The following is a 20,842-nucleotide window of genomic DNA, read 5'->3' as shown; positions in this document are numbered from 1 at the left end:
TCCCATGGCAGTAAATTGGTGTGGGTGGATTGCTGAAGAGTGTAGGTGGATTGGAAAAGGCCCTTCAGTGTCTGTGCACTTTTGCATGACATGGAAGCCAGATCAAAAGGGTTTCCAGTGTAGGCAACATGTTGGCTGTGGATGGTGCAGGGCAGAGTGGATATGCGCTTCCCACACAAGTGGCTACGTGAGAAATGGAGAGCAGATGTTCTCTAATGTGGTCTCCTGGGGTACCACAAGAGCTGGGCTTGGCAGCCTTCTCCTAGCCTGGATCTTGGCAAGGGTCAGTCTCTCTAATCTGTCCTCTGAATAAGCAACATTCACGTAGATTTCTGAGGTAACAGGTACTGCTACTGATGTGTGTGTTAATGGGAACCATGTTTAGCAGAGACATGTTTCAAATTCAAACAGAATGGTTGGAAAGACCAATTCTAGAAATATTACAGAGGCAAGCAGGAAGGATGCTCCTCTTACTTTCCCTCACCACCTTCTGTCTTCAGGCTTGAGACCTGGTGGCAGGCTGTCCTTATTCTAGACAGGCATTAAATGTGAAGAATCAGGACGAGAAACTACTCTAAGCTGAAACAAGGGCAGCGGGAAGATGTTTTTAACTAAAAGATTTTCTCTTCAAAATCCTGAGTACACATTTGAAAGCCTCAAGGGGTTAACATAACGAGCAAGCATTGATCTGAATCAAGTTCCATGTTAAATGCATTCCAAAATACCTTAAAATGCCTTTCTTGACTACTGTTTTACAGGTGTAACTATTCATTCACCTGTCTTGATGTCTCTAATGTCAACAACTGCATTTCCTACACAGTCTAAAATGATGTAAATACTTCACTGCATTCCTGCTTAAAGTCAAGGAAGTTTGTGAGGAACCCATTAGGAAGAGTAGAGAGTAGACTGACATACTGGACAAGTTTGCATGGGATTTAGAATTTACTACGATTTCTGTTCCTATGGATATTTTTATCTCTTCTACATTTTTAAATAGTCTACATTAATGTGAAGTAGTTTGGGATTCTAGCATATCAGACAAGCATCTATTTCTTTTAAAAGAGAACATTTTAAGACTCTGGACTATGGAAATGAAAAATGCCAGCAAGAACTCTAGCAAAGAGACAGAATTGCAGCTGAAAATAAATGAAGCATAAGGTTTAATGCTATTTATTTCCTCAAGCTATCACTTTTTAAAATGATCTTGTTACAAGATGCTGGCATACTCTATGAACTGAAAACTAATGTCTTTCAAAAAGAGAGTTATAACATGTCTCTTTCATTCTACAATGACTCATTTGTACTTGTTACTGAAAAATAAGATCAAGATATCAAGGAATAAATTCAGAGTTTTGAAGCTTTCCCAAGTCTTTCTTGTATTTGTTTTTAATATATAGTTGACTTCTATTAAACAGTTATTAGGTTATTAAAAAAAAGGAGACTCCATCTAAAAGATGTTTTGAACATTAACACTTTTCATCTGTGTCACAAATTAATCTATGTTCTGTTACAAAGAAAATGATCTTGCTTGGGTCTCCAATTAAGCAATTTACATTCCTGGGTCTGGAAAACACCAAAGAAAAGCCACCAACAAACATTTTTAAACCTCTCATCCATAAACATGCAGCTATTGCATCTGAGACAATGTAGAACACCAGCTGCCTATTTATTTCAAAGAACAAAACAACCCTCCAGAACAAAAAACAAACAAACCCCCCACCTTTTCTAAGCATTCCTTTGGTGACCTAAACAACTTACCTCAAAAATGTACCCACAGCAATCACAGGATGACAAAACTTTGGTTTACACTCATTTATAATGGTAGATACACAGCATATGTGCATGCACAACAGAACACATTGTAGATTAAAATCTCTACAACAAAACTGGAAGAGATAAGGAGAGTGATTGAATGTCTGCAATATTTACAAAAGTAAGTAATTTAGAGGGGGAATTCACGGAATGCTTAAATACACTATAATTTTTTTTCACTGTTACTGCTTTAAAAGAAGACTTTGAAGAGCCTTTTCTGTTTCATACACAAAACATTTGGATAACTGAATGGGAACTTTAAAACTCATTTGCAAGATTCTTTCAAAAAGTTTTAAATACTATTTTTTTTTCTTGACCTTTTTTTTTCCTTGACCTGCAACACTCTTCTGTATTTAAGTTTATTATTACTCTACTTCTTCCTATTACAAGTCATTGCCTCCCAGGGCTAACCCTGGTCAGGCTATGTTGATTGTGATGCATCACAGCCTTCCTGGAGAGCAATCATCTGCCCTCACTTTTGTTTCAACTTAGAGTAGTTTTTCATCCTGATTTTTTACATTTAATGCCTGTCTAGAAGAAGGACAGCCTGCCACCAGGTCCCAGCACAGCATGCTGAGAGGAGCATTTCTGAACTGAACTGCTTGCCTCAATTCCAGAGGCGCTCATGATGTCAAGCCTGCTACCAACTGAAAAGACTGGAGATGAGGCTTAGGAAAGGTGAGAGTGATGGGTTAGCATCCCACTCGATGGGGGAGGAGGGAAGGCATAGCCAAGCACTGGGCTAGGGCCTTCAACTTGCAGTGAAGGCAACTGACTGCCTCCCACCCCTGGCCCCTCCTGCTCTCTGCAGACATCGAGCTGCCTGCTTTTCGGGAACCCCATTGAAGAGCACGTGGCCTGGCCTTGGCAACACTGCCTGGAGTGCAAGTCTTCACCAAAAGCAATGGTTCACCTGACTCCAGGTAGGTTACACACCCTGTGGTTGAAATAAGCAAGAAAAATGGAGACAGCTCACTTACCTTTTGCCCTTTTACTCCACTGCAGTCACATTTTCCACAACCGGAACAACCCTGAAAATAAAAGAGAAATTGAGAATTAAACGTCTGAACTGGGCGACAGGCAGAACATATTGCAACGAGCCAGGGATGTCAGAAGTACCACACTGACTGCAAGGTTGGTCAGCATGGGGAATGTTTGCTTAAGCACATATGGTAACATGAGAGAAGTCAGATTAACTGATGCACAAGTAAAATCCAACAGCTGCTTTGTGCTACCAAAGTACTTCTGTGTGCTTAAGTGCATCTAGACTACTCCCTACTTTTCCCCCTCATAGTCATGAAGCAACTAGTAAGCAACTTAGCAGTCTATTGCTTTTACTGTTATCATGCCCCTCAGAAACAGAGGAAAAGCAGCAAAATGTTTGTATCAGTGAATATTCCACCAGTGCACACGAGATCCTTCAACAGCCTCTTTAAGCCGTTATTCGCAAGTAGTCAAGGATGGCACCTCCCCAGAGCCATATCTCAGCACAGATGCTGGGCACCTGTCCCTTTATACCTGGGGGCTCCACAGTCTACTATGATCTCAGTACTTCTGGGCAACCAAGGGAAAATATACCTAATCCATTTTGAATTTGGAAAGCCCCCCATAAGATCAGTAAGTATTCCTCCAGAAAGTTAAATAATACAATAACATTTTTACTTGGTAAATACCTTTTATTTTAAAGTAAAGCATTAAAGAGAAATAAAATTATTAAAGGCTTATATATATTAATGTATCTATCAATAAATTATTGATTCTATTAAAGTATCAGCTCCTGAAAAATTTGTTGCTTTTATTGATATCCTTTTTTTTGTACATGTAGATCCACTGAATTTGTTTTTTGAAGTCAAACTTTCTCTATATCAACATAAAGAAAATATAATAACAATTTTTTCTTACATTATTATAGCATTTTACCATATTATATTATAAATTCACAGAAAGATGAGAATTAACACTGATTAGAATGAATATTTATCATACTATGCAAAAAGAGAATTGGATCTGAAAACAACATCAACACATGCTGCAGTGTAGCTTCAGTAAGGATCAGGAGGGAAAAGTGCCACCCACAGAATAATCGGCTACTCCTTGCAGTACATGGTTATGCCTGGAAAAACATTGGGTCTCCCATTACAAGAAGTGACCTGGTGTGACCCTTCTTAGTTTTTCAGACCTGATGAGATCACAGCTGGAGGACGCATGCTTGCAGCTCATAATTCCTCCTCCAGCATCATGCAGAATGTTATCAGTTTTATCAACACATCCCCTATATTCAGAAGAAGTCTGTTTTAATTGCATCTGGGAATGTAATTAAAATACATCACTGACTCATTGTAAACATCTGTTTTGAAGTTAATCCCCGCATATTTCCTTCAGCCTGTTATTTAACATGCACTGTTTTAGGAAAAAAGTATGTTGTTATTTAAGTAGGGTTTTGTTCTTAAATTTAGCATGGCCAGAAGAATGGGCTTGTGTTTTTGAGTCTCTTTTTATCCTCACAAAAAAGGCTGCATTATATTCAATTTTTCCTGTTTCTTAAGCTTAAGATTAGAATAACCACAGGCGAGGAAGGTAAGAAGGAGCAAGTGCTGCAGTCTAATTTGCCAGAACAGGACATCTCCTCTACAAAACGCTGCCTTTATTTTACAATAGCATCATCTCTTACTATCACTGACTGAAACATTTGCAGATGGATGGGAGGTTGGCCAACGATGACAGTCACTACTGGATAGCATTATCCTCAACTACTAAAATGTATTTAGAATCTGAGGGATGTGATAACATTCTGCCTATACTAGGAAGAAGTATGAGCTTTTTCCTCCTGGTCCTCTGGGAAGATGAGAGGGCCAGACTGGAAAAAGCTTATGGATCAAAGGTCAATCTGAAGAGGTCAAAAGGGCACTTAAGTAATGAGACACTGGGAGAAAGGAAGATGGTTAAAGCAAGTACAGGAATCATCACAAGACAATTAAACTGAAACCATGCAAATTATTGCTTATTCCTAAACTTTTATGGTTTTAAATCAGTCTCACGGCATGAACAATCCAGTTAATAATTTCTCACTACACATGACTAGAGATAATGAGACAAATAGAGAGAAATAACTTTGCCATATCTCCCAGACATCATCTGCAAAACAATACCTTCCCCAGAAACTGCATGGAGCTTGAAACAATCACTGCTGTCCCCAAGCGCAAAAACAGACATGGAACAGTACCGGGCAATAATCTGCTGGGGGGGAGTGGTGGATGAAAAGGCAGATTCTTTACCCCTTGTCTAGGAGCCAGTTACAGGCTAATCCAAAGATTTTAGCCCAGTGCACTGCAGCAGGTACCTCACCTATTTTGCATGGTATGCTCATAGTTTTCAAATAGCCACAGCTTCCTGGCACCACAGGCCAGCTTCTCATATAACATTTGAAGACATTAATTTTATCTTACTCCTCCCACAAAATATCAGTCCGCCCAGAAACAGAAGCTCATTTTAGTGATACAGATTGCTTCATTTTTTGACAAGCATTTCCGTTTCATTTCATTCTTCCAGACTGTCTGCAACTGATAAGCTTAGTGAATCATCATAGCAAATCAGTATTAAACCATAAAAAGATTATGTTCCTTCAACACCACACATACAGATGTGCTACATGCAAACTGTATACATAAAAGACAGTGATTTATTTACTATCATATTAATGTATAGTTCCAAAAAAATTTCTGCTAATGAAGGGGCATCCCAGTCCAGACCTCTAACTTCTATGACCACGTACTGAGCCTTAGAAGCCTTAAGCCCTGCTAGTGACAGAAGTGAGAAGGCTGCTAAAATTCTATGCAGCAGATGGAACAAACTCTGGTCTGCAATGCAGCCTGTAAGACATCTGTCAGATCTTAACTACAGACTTGTTGCGTTTTGCCCTGGTTTTCCACGTCCAGCTACTTTCCTGGCATTTGAGGAGTAGTGCTTGGAACTTGCACAGGAACGATGCAAACAGCCAGATGAGCAGCCTAGGAGAGAGACGACTGCCATATTTGGAAATGCACCATTTCTGGAGGCTACAGACATCTCCAAAAAAATACAAAGGCCGAGTCAGTTCTTGGATGTTCCACTCTCTTACAGAAGTGCATTTCTCAAGACAAAATGTAATTCCCTTTCCCACAACATCACCTCAGACTCTGCTTACTGAGTTTCAGTTGCTAAGCTAGCCACCAGCGTAGGCTAATTGCATAGGTATCAATTGAGTTCACACTGTACCCTGCAAAGCACACATGGAAGGTAGAAATTTAATTAAATTCTCACTGTTTACTTAACTCTGTTCATGTTAAAAATCTCATTCCAGGGAAGGTAGTCACTTCTCCTACCCAAAATACATTGTCTTTCAAAACAGAAAATCCTGTGAACAGGTGAATGGCGAAACTAGCAGAGATATCAAAATTCTCTGATTTTCCTAATTCATAGCTAAAATGCTTAAAAAGGTAAAAATAATCATAATTATTTCATCTCATGATTCATTAATTTTAAAATTACATTTTCTGGTTAGATGTAATGCTTAACTGATTATGCTTTGTAATTAAACAGTGTAGATTTCCCACTCTACATTGCTTTAGTTCAAATCCCAATTTGAGCTGAATTCCAATACCAGTTTCAAGCTGAAACACAAGAATGGCGATGCCAATAGAATGGCTGTTTGACAGTGTCTGAACCTCCTCCCTCCACAACATCAACCCTTTTCTGGTCTTATGCTAACCTAGTCTTAACAGGGAAAGCAGGAAGGCCAAGGGAGATTTATCCCTATGTAGCAGACACCACACTTCTTCCTAAGTTCATGTACATACAACTCATGTAGCTGACACGAGAGTTGGATCAATAACATCTTCACGTTTCACATCCCACCAAATACAGAAACAGGGAGGTGATGCCAACTGCAAGACACTTATCTTGCATTCCCCTCATATTTTCTTCTCTTTACAGAATGTCAAAATAGCTCCCTGGCTGTATTACTATTCTTGTCTTCATCCTTTAGATGAACTATTGAATTAGCTGAACTGCTCTTTTGTGTGCAGAGTACCACTAGAGGAAATCACTGCTATATTCCAGTAAACCTTAATATTTTGGTTAATTGATTTTGCAGTCCATTAATACCTTTGAAAAAAATCACGTTGCTAAAACTTCTGATTTACTTACTTAGGACAAAGAGGATAACAAAAAATACAGGTTGTACTAGCAAATTAGCAAAATTTAGTTATACTCCCTTGTAGGACTTGACACAAAGCCAGTTTTCCTGGACTGATGATTTGAACTTCAACTCTTAAAATGGCTCAGGAAAAGAAACATCTGCCATTGCTATATTTTCAGGACTTAAAGCAAAGATCAGAAATTGAGCACAATTCTCATTTCATTTGTAAACCCATTAATTTCAGATCTCTACAGACAGATAAATAATGAACAAAAGGGAACATTTTATTATTTTATAATGTCAGCAAGCTCCAGTCTTTACTCCTCTCCTAAGTTCTTTTTCTCCCTATTAGAAAAAAAAAGCAAAACAAAACAGTTGGCACCCTATCTTCATGTCCCCTTTTTTCCCAGCAAATCATGGGGAGACTTCAGTTATGACTATTAAGGGAATTCCCCAAACCAAGGGAAGGCTTATTGGTTTTACAGCTTTCACCCTCTAGGTCACCAATTGAAGTTCAGCTCTCATCAGCAATGACTGGAAGTTTCTGTCATGCAGTAGCTATTTAAAGTTCCTGGTCATGTCTTTTCAATTTTCTGTAGATCTAGTCTTCACAGAGGACAGCAAACAGTGCCATTCCAGATGTCCTGTGGAACAGCACCGCTCTCCCCTAGGTCCCTGGTCATATCTGCTCAGTCTATGTAAATATTTCAAAAGGCACCAGACGCCTATATTTAAGTAATGGAAGTAAGTGCAACCCAAAAATCTCCAAAGGTTCAGTAAACCCTGAATGGATAAGAATTAAAATACTCATTTTCCTGAAGACCTTCCTTCTTTGCTTGTAGGCTGATGCACACGAGTAGGACAGAAGGAAGCAGAAGTAGTCCCCACTCATTTCTCTGTCAATGTAGAGTCACTCTCCTAATATGTCTTCTAGGGATTGCTTTAGACCAGATGAAAAATCTCCTGGAAAAAACCTACACAGTGGAAAACTGTGGAACTTCATGATTATTTGTATGACAGTGTATGAATTAAGTATCCCTATTAGTTTAAAGAAAACTTTTAAGTTTAGATTCCCAAATTAACATATTCATTAATATCTGAAAGGAATTAAAAGTCATTGTCTGAAATATCACTATGCCGGATGAATTCTGAACGAATCACAACAATTCAACTCTGGTTTTATTTAAAAGCTTTGCACAACTTTCAGAAAAGCAGCTGATTTTAAGAAAAACTCTAAAATGCAATTGGAAAAAAAAATCATTATGGCTACTGGAACATGAGTGGGCTGTTTATATATTTTTGGCAGGGTTTCTCTGTTTGGCTGGGGGGAGGGCTGTTTTGTTGTTGGTTTTTGTATTATCAGAATCATGCAGGATGTTCATACAAAAATTGCAGACAGACCACAGATTCTTATCTGAGATCTCCAGTGTACTTTAGTCACTCAAGGGAATATTAGTAAATTTTTAAATGTTTAATATTAATTATTTCAGGAAATATTTATTTTGCAAATTATCATCAGTTGGAAGTACTGCACTTAAAATATGTTAAAAAAAAGAGTCATGTCTTCTGAGTCAAAAGAATATCAAACTGTTGGAGCTGAAATGTTTTGTTGTTGGGATCTCATTTTTTACATTCTTTTCCAAATTCCCCAAGGGTCTATCCTGGAGGTAGGGTCATGGGAATTCCCTGAAAGCTGCTCTGTGAACATGACTTTCCCGTTGGTGATGTGAACATCATTTTCACAAAGTAATGCAAATCCAGGGGGCTTCCAGTTAGTTCACAGGAAATATAGTTATTTCTGTTGTTCCATATTTGGACAAAAATGACATTTAAAGCAACTGTTTCCTCTAACTACATTCTTTTACAGGAAGCTCTGGAAACAATCAAGGTATTTGCTTACTTAGAGAAATTTTCAGAATATCACATTATAGCACTCAGTTCTGCACAGCTCAAAGCAAATAACTAGTTTGTGAATACAAACTCATGGCATTATCATAAAAATATAAAGCCTCCCATGACCATTATCTACTAGCAGGTTTATTTCCACAGACTGTCAGACACCACTTAGCCTCCAGCAAACAGAGATGACTGTATTTACCAAGTCAGTATTGATCCAGTAGGTTTTGTACTGTTTTCCTATTTAAGAACTCTACTTTCAGTTTTATCTTCAAAGAAGTGAAAAAAATTCCAGGTTCCACTAGGATCCTCTGGTGTTGCAGTCACTGGTGTTACTCCACTGACAGCTGAGGACTAGAGCGTATTCCAGGGCTTTCTAACATCCAGTGACAAGCACTTTCAGGAATACATTTCAAAAGGCATGACCCTTTCTAAATTTGATTATGGTAATCATTGCTAACAATCCACCCTGTGCTCTTCCACTTTGTGATGGGCAAACTGGAGCCAGGTGATACAAGCAAGAAGCTCCCATTCCTCATCTTGTTAATTTGAAAAATCTGCAGGGAGGACAGAAAATTCTGTTGCAGAACCCCCATGGCCATTTTAGAGCTTAACCACTTGCCTCATATACAACTACTCTGGAGTGCACAAAGGAAACTGCTCCTTGTCCCACACGGCACAGATCCAAATGCCCTAAACTTGCCTGTTTGTCAAAACTGGCATTAGCAATCACTAGTGGCATACAAGTGGAAGGCTAACCAAACATCAAACTTCTGTCTTATTTATGAAGCAGAGAGACTGTGGACTCTGTAACAAATCACACAACTTTGTTTTTGTTGCTGACTTATGGGATGGATCCACACAACCACTTTCAGGACCTTCTAGAGGTACAAGATGGGATCCAGCCATAACCTGGAAACAGTGTCATTACAATGCTGTCCTGTAACTGCTGCCTCTGACTCTGGTGGCACCAGGGGGACAGATGACAGTCTCCTTGCCATCCCTGCAGTAAGCCCACATGCGCAGGGCTTCACTGCTTTCTAGAAATGTCTCGGAGCTTCTCTGGTCCCTGTGCCTTTACTGCTCAGTGCACAACCCCATTTTCACAAGCACAGGTGGTATATATAATAAGTTTGAGTATGGGTGCTCAGTGTTGTTGAAAGCCTGCTCCAAAACAGCACCAGCAGGCAGGCAAAATGCAATGCCACCAAAACTAGGCAGAGGCCGAGGAAGAGGCAGCAGTGGCCACCAGCCCAGCAGGCAATGCAGCCCTCCCTAGGTACCCTCCATCTCCCAATGTTTCGCCAACCCAAAGGCATGACCGGGATGAGAGGGAACTGCCCAGGTGGACTCCCTCTTTCCTTCCTCTCACAGGCAGTGGCCCTCTCTAAGCACCATTGGGCAATGCGGGAAGAGATGGCTGCCATGGTGGCAACCACTCCCAACCACTCTCACCATGGGTCATGAAGGGCCCAGGACTGTCCCTGTGACTGTGGGGACGGTTCTGGGTCTTCATGAAGAGGCCATCTCTTTGCCACACTGTCCACAGCCATCACTAAGTCTTCCCTTTAATAACCAGCACTCGCCTGGCCCCAGCAAGCCACGGTTATATCAGGGAGTGCAGTGAAAGAGCGAGTCTGCAGGGGAGACACAGCCCTACTGTGTCTCGGCCCCCCTCAAGGCATTTTCATAAACCTGAAAGCAAAGGAGATGCCTCAAGAGAGAGACACAGGAAATCGGTGAAGCTGTTTTGCAAATGTTTACAGCATATCCATGAGTAGTGCTTTCCCTTCCGTTAGCTGACAAACATAAACATCAACATAAACAAATACATTTAAAAGTAACAGCTTTAAAACAACACAGTGCTGGGAAGCTGGAGGCTTTGGCCTCTGCCATTCTTGCCTAGACTAAATAAACGGAGAAGCAAAGTCCTCTTAGTGGGGATGCACACCAAAGAATGTGAGAAAAGCACAAGAAGATTAACTGGACTTCTAGCTTTGAGCTCAGATAAGAAACCCAGGTGACACATATTCTAGTACAGGCACAGACTGCCGTGTCCTGAATTCATACCACCTGAGCATGACTTTTGTCTGGGTGGCTCTGAGCATCTTCACTGATGCAGCTCCTAATTTCCTTACAACACCCTCTGACAGTGTGACCCATCACCAGCGGAGGAGGCTGTGTGCACTTGCAAGTAACACAACCACTCCAGGCAAGGCCTTGCCCGGGAGGCCTCCTGCCTCCATGTTACATAGGCTGCAGGAATGGTGTCCACTTTCTCTTTCTTAGTCCTCTGCTCCCCATCACCAGTTCCTTACTCTTTGGTTTTCCCCAAGTCTGAATTTGCACAACTTAGGAAACGATGCGGCTTTATGTGGTTACGCAGCACCTGCAACAAGGGCTCTGCACAAACCACGCACTGGCACCGGTTCCTCAGCGCAGACAGATCAGTGCTGCAATCACCCCCTAAAGCTGTGGCTGTACCTGCACAGCATGAACATCCAGAATACACAGCCCAGCCTGGCATTACCAAGAAGATTTGGCAAATTTTGCAGCTTCTACAAGGAAAACCTTAACGGAAGACCCCACTGACCTCCATGGCATATTGCAGGTATATACAACATTAAAACCCTTCCTGGAGCTTTCTGTAAGATAGAGTGCTTAAGGAGTAGCAAGTTCTACCAGAATGTATGCAATTTTTATTGCATAAATTTATCAGAACTGTCCAAACGATTTGTTGAGTAAAACATGTGAAGTTGTCTTTTCTTGTAAAAGGAGTCTCAACCTTTTCAAAAATTCTGACAACAAAATAGTAATAACTAATTTAAACAATTTTAAATACATTGTTCATACTTCACAACACTAGCTCACTCAGCCCCTCAGTAACATTGGGAGGAGGAGACAGGTAAGGTAGTGATGGCCTCACTTTGACCAGCAGATTCAACAAAGAGTCACAAGATTGTTAACGAGCAACTAATTGGTACATTTTAAGAACCTTATGGTATTCTGGAAACAGCAGTAGTAACCAAAGCAGTTCAACATCCTTGTCAAACACAGGATTTAAAAAGCATGTAGCATGTTTAGTCTACTTAGCAGCCAGCCAAAATACACAAAAATTCATTCTATAAACCCACTTTTCTTCCTCACAGATCTCAAAGTACTTCCAAACAGGTTCATCCTATGGCAATACCACTGCTACAGTAAAAAAAGCTGCATTTAACTGCTTTGGTGAAAAATTTCAGCCACTTGTTGAAGACAGCCAGTTCTAAAAACTGCAGTGTCACAGGGAAGGTCTAAAATTGGAAAAGTATTTCCTAAAATGAAAACTGTTTTCAGAGTATTTGCATTATAACCCTACCATAATTTCTGCACTGGAAGCAGTACCAGAAGTCTCTACTATGCACTTGTTTTCAAATATTTTAACAAATTGCCAGTCAACAAAACACCTGGGCATCTTCTCTTAAGCTCTGACTTACACCTTTAGTTCAGTTAAACTAATATTTTTTGCAATGACATTGTTAATAATTTATCTGTTTGGACTCCTAAAAAGCCATAAGGGAAAGCATTGCTCTGCTTCCTGAAAGGCCACTGAATTTTGTCTTTTGCTCCTGTCCAGGATGTCATCGATTACAAGCTGCTTTCTCTTCAGGACACAAGAGCATCTTTTCTCCTAAAGACTCTGCACACCTCAGAAATGCTCCACTCATTTCAAGTTACCTTTCAAAGGACATTACTGCATACTTTAAGACTCCAGATGGATATGGTCATGACTGTTGAAGAGCCACAAGTTGCAAGAGGTACTTCTCTTAAATGCTAAGCTCACAGCTTTACAAAAGCCCTTGCTCAGAAGAGAAGACTCAACTCCTGCTCAGAAGCACAAAGATGATTAAACAGAAGTCAAAAAAGTGTTTCTTCCTTCCTTTGCTATTGCAGACAAATGATCCAAAGGTCACTTTATTCCTCTCTGAGAAGCACCAGTTAAGTGGTAAGACTCAGGGTCTTGTCCAAGAGGTGGTGTCCTTTAAGAAAGGGTCTAGAGGGAAGAAAACAGGATGAGGAAAAAGGAGAAGAAAAAGACCCCAGAACAAACCTCAACCCTCAAATCACATGTGAAGTTAAGTAACTGGGCACATAACTGAAAAACAACCCCCAAATCACTGTTTCAGTTCACAAGTTTTTTGTGCAAGAACTTTGCCCCATGGCTGAGGCACTACCTCATATCTGGAGGAAGGCCCTGGCTCTAGATCCTGCACAAACAATGCCAGAAGCAGGGAAGAACTTCCCTCAATCAACAACAGCCTCTGTCTTTAACAAACACACTCGGGCACCCATAGCCTGTGATGGTTTATTACTCCCTTCTACCTGACTTCACAAAAAAAAAAATGAAGATGAGCTTTACCACAGCCTTATCTATGGATTGCACAACTTCTTTGAGAATTAGGAGGTATGGAGAAGAGTCCACATCGTCTGCTAGCTGATGCGCAGCAGTATCACCACACTGGGATGTGAAAGCTAACAATGACTTGCATGACTTGAAAGAACTGAGAGCACTCATGTGCATTAGGCTCACAGGAAGTGGATGGATCAGATCCCTTTCAGGATGTTGCTGTCTTCCTCATTCATCTGATGAACATCAAAATTACATGGAAAGGGGGCTTAGGTGCAAATTAGATGGTTCAATTCCACATTTTGTCCCATTAAATCCACATTTGTCGTAGTTACACCTCCTATTGGATTCAGTTCTTAGTTAAGAGCTTTATGGCATAAAGGAGTTTAGAGAAATGCAATGCAAATCATCAGCGTGGCTTTTATTGCCCTGACATCTTGCAGCCCGAGCCCTCTACTTTGCTCTGAATTCAACTGTTACATAAATACAGCAGAATATTCATACCTGTAGAAACTATAGTGTCAGCTTTTCCTTTACAATATAGCTCCTTAGTCCAAAACCATTTTCACTTGCAATTGGATTGGGACATTCTAAATGCATGTGGCATAGCAAATAAGTATATCTATTAAAGCGCAATTTGTCTCAAAGTCAGTAACGGAAGAACAATCTAGACTGACTGTCAAACAGCTTTTTTTTATTATTATTTTTCATCTGTGGAACTCACTTTTAGTAATGTGGCTGGTCAACTGGATGCTTTTGACATTTTTAAAACATAGTCACAAGGAAAAACCAGTACTATCCACATGTACTCTAATTTACTTGTCTGGTGCAAATGAAAAACAGACAAAATTTTCTCCAACCCATATTTTTTCCAAATTGACATTTGAAAATTCAGTTTTAGTAAAATTTAAATGTTGGAACATCAGAGCAAAATAGCTACAGGAAATATTATTTTAGTGTGCAACAGTTGCCAGATGCAAAAGGAAACAAATTTGTCAGTCCTCTCTTTCTTTTATGTTTCTTTGTTGACTAGACAGGAAGCTGACAAAAATTGACTTTTTTCCTCTCGTAAAGTATACAGCGCAATTTTTATTGTACCACTTCAGTTGCTGACTGAATTTCGTAAATAAAAACATACTTCACGAGCATCCAGGGAAGTGGTTGATATGTGACAGTTTACAAAAATGCCATACTAATTAGGTACAAAAAGAAAAGTAAATAGCTTTCATTGCAGAAACGGAAATAATGTGATTTAGAAGAGAAGCTGAAAATCCATTCTTTTCTATGGCAACTTCCTGAGTGATGGAAAAGTTATAGTTGAAAAAAATTAAACATGCTTAACCTGTATTCCTGCACGTAGAAGTCAGCAGAAGTGAAAATATTGATGAACATGGAGATGTAAATATTTTGCGAGCACTTCACTTAAAAACAGTAAGAAGCAGACAGATAATGTTTCAGCAACAAGATTTCTTCCACTGATTAAGCAGACACAAATAGTCTTCAAAATCCATGCTTGTTATTTAGAATTAGAACCAATAAGCTCATTCATCCAGTAAAAGGTCAATACTAAAGATCTCATCCTTTGTCAAAAAATTAATCAAAATTAATAAACATGGACTATTATAGAAGAGGGCTGAGTATCCATTTCAGAGTTCTTCCAAAAAAGATCCCGCTAATAAGAGGCATGAAACACTCAAATGGAAGGACGAAGGACACACACAAAGGCCATTCCTCCTGTGACTCCATGAAGGGTTGGGTCATAACAGGTAGAGCCACGGAGACCAGAGCTGGTGAGACCTGCCACAGATTTGTCCTCTCCCTTCTGGAGTCCTAGCCCTACTCTTGTCCTGCCACACATCGAACTCATCCTGGAATTAAACTACTTTTTTTCCCACTTTTTTTTTAATGGTATGGTTTAGCTTACTGAATTACCTTCATGATGAGATCAATTAAATAAATGTTGCCACAGTGGAGGGGCAACAATGCAAGCAGGACCACAGGCTGAACTGTCTAGCAACAGTCTGATGTCGGGGATTTAAGACTGACATAGGTGTCACAAGTACTTTAATTATCAAAGGCACTTACCATTTTATTGGACCCTGAAATAAATTGGCAAACTGATAAATTTATGAGCTATTGTATGCTATTGTGACAAAAAAAGATGGAGATCCAAGGAGTTTACCTGTAAAATGAAGTATTATTGATTATATGCCCTTCTCCAGTATTCTAACTTCCACTTACTAAAACAGATACTTCAATTTTTATTAGCATTAGTGAAAGAAGGTTCAAAGTATCTCTAAAGTTATGCTTATCTAAATTATTCTTGAAAAAAAGTAATAATTTTTTTCCATTTTCTATACCTGTATGATTTCTGTTTAATAATCCCATTTGATATTGGTTTGTAAGATATTATGTCCTTTTTTTTTTTCCAAAATAGGCTGACCAACTTTGTATCATTACAGATACTGTCGAGTTCACAATACCAGTTACTTGTAATGTGATACAAGCTTAGCCAGGCTTCTTGACTTTACAAAGATGATCATACATTGTGGCACTACCAACGTGGCTTTATACCATAATTTCCAAATTTCAGGGGACTCAGGCAGATGTTGAAAAGGAGCTTTCCAATGCTCTTTTCTAAAACCTTCCCAGCGTGTGAACACCTCTGAAAGATATGTCATCCAGAATATATCTAAAAAAAAATTAAAATTTCTAATTATCCATCATCCTCAAGCATAGATCCCTGCAATCTGCAGTATGTTCCCAGCACTAACATACAAGCATAAAACCCAAAAAAATTATCCTCAGGTAATGAAAGTCTTCAAGTCATGTACAAAAGAAACGTGAACACTCACAGTCCTAACTAACCAGCATTTTGCTAGAATTAAAGCTGGTTGCAAATGACAAATGTCTAGCTGTTTCAGAACGTGCCAAGTAGATTCATGAATGAAAAAATGCTCAGCTTAATAATTTCACTACAAAAACTGCAAATATTGACCATATTGAGTAACAAGTGCCCTCAAAAAAACAGAAATAAAAGTGATAAATGTAAGTAAAACCACTCAAAGTCACATCACGAGACTGCCTTTCAATGCCAGCACATCTGCAAAAGTCACATTAAAACTCAGAGTTCAGAACATGTCATTCTTATGGCAACATCCTTAACACGCCAGATGTGTTCCCAAATTGCTCTCTAGAACAGACCACACTTTTAACCACACATCCAAACAACACTAAAGAAAATCTCATATTTACAGTGCGTGAAAAATTAAAGAAAACTGAAGTCATTAAAATCACTACCTCTACTTAATAAAAGGGTCTCATTAACCAAAAAGGCATCAATGCTGCCTATATGTAACCTTAAACTTGTTAGTGCTGCCTTACAGATGTGTTGCAAGTGCTCATGACTATCAGGGGTCCTTTCACTCTTGGCACTACTCTTCAGACTGGAGTTAAATGAGTTTATGGATATCCTCTAGCTTTTTTTTTTATTTATTTAAAAAGTGTCATCTGTTTGACTGTCCCATAGATCAGAAATCTGCAAACCAAAGATCAAAAAGCGTGTATAAATGTCATAAAAACTGAAGAGTAATTATTAAAAAATATTCTTTTAAACTAAAATCACATTTGCTTTGGGCTCAGCTCATGTTTCTTGCACAGGGATAATGGTAACTTGATTTGAATTTGTTCATGTATCATTTTTATATCTTATGTAATTCAGAAGTTAAAACAGAAAAAAATTCCGTTACTAAATAATTCAAGGTTTTAGGGCAGATTAAATCTGCTTGATAAAGTTACCATTAGCATATTTTAACTAGACTTAATGTAAGCAACAGTTTTACAAGGGAATTATTCCCTTAATTTCACTGCTGCTTGCTTTAAAGGAGATATTTATTTATATTAAGTTTTTATAATATTTATTGTTCTCTGTGTCTAATAGTTTATTTGATCTTCGAGTAAAATAATTTGGGCTTGAGAAGTACCCTATTAAGATAAAGCATTTAAATGAAGTCATATAAAGTGCTAGAAAGAAACAGAAGTTACCTTATATAAAAGCATTTTAATAATTAAACTGAGCAACTTCCAGTAGCTCACAGAGTAATCAGAAATAGAAGAGTTTACACCCCTGTCATCACCTGACATGACTTCTGTGAGCATCATCCTAGGCTGGCACTATTTGGAGCACTTAAACTGGAGAAAGGAAAGCAAGAAAATAGCACTGCAGTGCATGATAGGGCAACCCTGGATGTGGGACAGGACAGCTCTGGATGTACATACAGACTGGGGAACAAGAGGCTGGACAGCAGCACTGCGGAAAGGGAGCTGGAGATCCTGGTGGATGGCAAATTGACTGAGTCAGCAGTGCCCTGGCAGCCAGGAGGGCCAAACCTGTTCTGGGGGGCATCAGGCAAAGCATCGGCAGCCAGTCAAGGGAGGGGATTGTCCTGCTCTGCTCTGCACTGGTGCGGCCTCACCTTGAATATTGTGGCAGTTTTGGGCACTGCAACATAAGAAAGGTATTAAGCCGTTAGAGAGCTTCCAAAGGAGGGCAACGAAGATGGTGAAGGGCCTTGAGGGGAAGCCATATGAGGAGTGGCTGAGGCACTTAATTAGTTCAGCCTGGAGAAAAAGAGGCTGAGGGGAGACCTCATTGCAGTCTACAAATTCCTCGTGAGGGGAAGAAGAGGGGCAGGCACTGATCTCTTCTCTCTGGTGACCAGTGACAGGACACGAGGAAATGGGCTGAAGTTGTGTCAGGGAGGTTTAAGTTGGATATTAGAATGAGGTTCTTCACCCAGAGGGTGGTTGGGCACTGGAACAGGCTCCCCAGGGAAGTGGTCACAGCACCAAGCCTGACAGTTCAAGAAGCATTTGGACAATGCTCTCAGGTACGTAGTGGGATTCTTGCGGTTGTCCTGTGCAGGGCCAGGATTTGGACTCTGATGATCCTTGTGGGTCCCTTTTAGCTCAGGATACACTATGATTCTACAATTAGGAGTTCTGGTTGACAAATAAAAGCGACACAAAGAACAGAGCCAGGTTGTCCCGAGCTGGGGAAGGTGGAGGAGAAGGATACTGAGATTGCAGAACCTGTAGGCATCTGCACAAGGACACAGTTAAGGTCATGCATTGAAATTTTATTCTATCTGTCATTGGTTCCAACTCCAAATTAAAAAAAAAGAAAAAAATGGAGGGAAAAAAAAAGAAAAGCAAAACTTATCTGCAATTCACAGACTTCAACAGAAATGAGATTCCAAGCATCTGTCATCACAAACGTACTTGTGACACAGCATCTCCCAGAAGGAACATATCCCACAACGATTTAGAAACTTATATAGCAGCAGAATGGCTAGGAAGATGGATACCATTTGCCAAAACAAACCAATGGACCCAGACTGAAAGAAGATACATCTAGTTTTTTTCTTTGATAAGCACCCATAGTATCTGACTCCTTGCCACAACTTCAAAAAAGAGACAGAAGTGATGGTAAATAGGCCACGTGAGTCAAAACACCTTCAAGAGGTTCTGAACATCCAACAAGTTATGAGCAACTAAATCAGCATATTTCAGGATGGGGACACCACTTAAAGCATCCAATTTTAAAAAATAAAATCATGAGAAACCACTGGACAAAACACCTGCCAAGTTTAGTTTAGCACTAGCATTAACATTAGTACCAGTATTTCCTCTGTACAAGTCAAAATAAGCTTCACAATTTTCAAATTTGCTGGGCACTAAGTAGATCCAAACCTGTTGTTTCAACGTGTGTTGCATGTATCACATCACCTAACAATACAATCAGAAACTTTGGAGTACTCAAAAACTTTGAAAAATCTTGTTACTCATTTAGATTTGGCTATAAGAGCACAACTTTGGGCACACATTTGTTTAGTAAATATGACTACACTTTTTCCAACTTTCCAAGTCAAAGAGCTTTAAGAATTAAGGAGGCACTCCAACTGACCAAAATAAAACAAGACTACCACAAATTCCCTTACCTTCAGTGTACGATCCTGAATTTTATTTATTCCTGAAGTATATGCATTCAACATTTTTATTTCTCACATCATAAGAATTTTGCATCCTCTATTAAAAACAGCATGTTATGAAGTCATCTCATGTCTCTTCACTCGGCAGATTTTCTAAAATAATCCAAAATATCACAACCAAAGTGTTGCTTAGGTAAAGACAGGTTAACAGCAAAATAAAAATACAAATCTGTTTTTATCTCAGAAGCAGGTCATCACAGGATGTATTGAATAGTTGTCTTGAAGTGTACACATCAAAAATATGAATGCTTTTACTCCACTCAAATTAGGCCTAATGTAACTATCTTGTATCACACTTCAGATCACGGAACGACCATTTCATCCCTTGGAAAAAAATCTATACAAAAATAGCCTTTGGAGGAAAATGGAAACATCAAGCAATTAGTACCACAGAAGATTCTGCTATACTCATTAAGACAGCATCCTTCTTCCTTTGGTCTTATTTTTCACATCCTTCCTTCCTTTCAGATGGCCATGTGTCACCATTTTGTAAAGAAGCAAGCATCTGAATTTTATCTTTGCAAAACCTCAAATGTTTATTTCCAGAATTTTTAGATAATTGTGGAGGAGTAACAGAACATTTTTAAAAAATATGCCCTTAAAAAAAAATAAATCAGAAAAACGCATTAAAAATTCTTTGCTTTCTCTTAACAATGGTGATTAATTTCAAATACCTCATGAAAATGTTCATTCTAATGTACAGGAGAGAAGGACCCTTGACTTTTATAATTTATTCCTTCCTTGCAAACTCTTTTGGTCTTTTCTGTTTCAAGTGCTACTTGTAATATATGTACAACATGCCCTGAAACCTCTTAAATACTTGAATCACAAGCAAACTTTAAATAGGCTCTAACAAACAAGTGTAAAAGCACAGAAAGCTTTTGATTATTTCTGACCAGAAGATACCACAGGCAGTAAAATGTCCTAAGAGTGCTGTTGGCAATGAAAAGCTCAAACTAAACTGGTCTCCAAATGTTCAAGTTGTTCTATTCTGAAGAATACTCAGACTGGCTTCTTTTGTACGCACACAATGAGGGACAAGCACACACCTGGGACAACGGACACATTGCCAGCTCACATCCTAATCCTGCTCTTGGCAATTTGTGGTGTGCCTTGGCCACGTCCTATGTGGAAACTTTCACACCAGTGACAAGTCCCTGGAGACTTTATTCTATTTCATAGCTTACTTGTATGGTAATGCAACAGATTTGTTACACCTTGAGAAGGCATGCAGCACTATTAATATTTAGTTGTTGGTCTACTCTACCAATTCACATTCTTTAACTGCATACTGCAACAAGATTTGGACTTGGATAACCACAAAGGGGCAAGAGCTGTTCTAGCAATGTAAATGCAGTGCCAGTAACCTGGATAATGTATGGGAAATTCATGAGCCTATTAGGTAGTTTACATAACCTTTCTTAAAGCAAAGTAACTTGCAATATGAACTGTAGTGTATAAATGCACCTCCCAGATGTGATTCATAAGTCAATGAATCAGTTGTACAATCGTAAGTTTTCA

General features: G+C 39.2%; 1 protein-coding gene across 2 annotated transcripts in view; it reads right to left on the bottom strand.

Moving 5' to 3' along the window:
- The window catches only part of COL4A1 (collagen type IV alpha 1 chain), a 128,138-nt gene that overhangs the window by 73,699 nt on the left and 33,597 nt on the right, over nt 1-20,842 (bottom strand). Inside the window, exons 1-2 of one of the 2 annotated variants that reach the window (XM_039384747.1) lie at nt 10,340-10,500; nt 2,793-2,843 (exon numbers count right to left, since the gene is read on the bottom strand). In XM_039384747.1, coding sequence (XP_039240681.1) covers nt 2,793-2,843; nt 10,340-10,342 — 54 coding nt within the window. In that variant the 5' untranslated portion in view covers nt 10,343-10,500. Of the gene's footprint in view, nt 1-2,792; nt 2,844-10,339; nt 10,501-20,842 lie in introns of those variants that run through there. The other variant, XM_027743491.2, reaches the window with a different exon arrangement.

The sequence above is a fragment of the Pipra filicauda genome, unplaced genomic scaffold, assembly GCF_003945595.2.
Source record: "Pipra filicauda isolate LSUMZ 115617 unplaced genomic scaffold, ASM394559v2 scaffold115_size4368891_pilon, whole genome shotgun sequence".
Taxonomy (NCBI): Eukaryota; Metazoa; Chordata; class Aves; order Passeriformes; family Pipridae; genus Pipra; species Pipra filicauda.
This window is presented reverse-complemented; position numbering and strand designations above follow the sequence as displayed.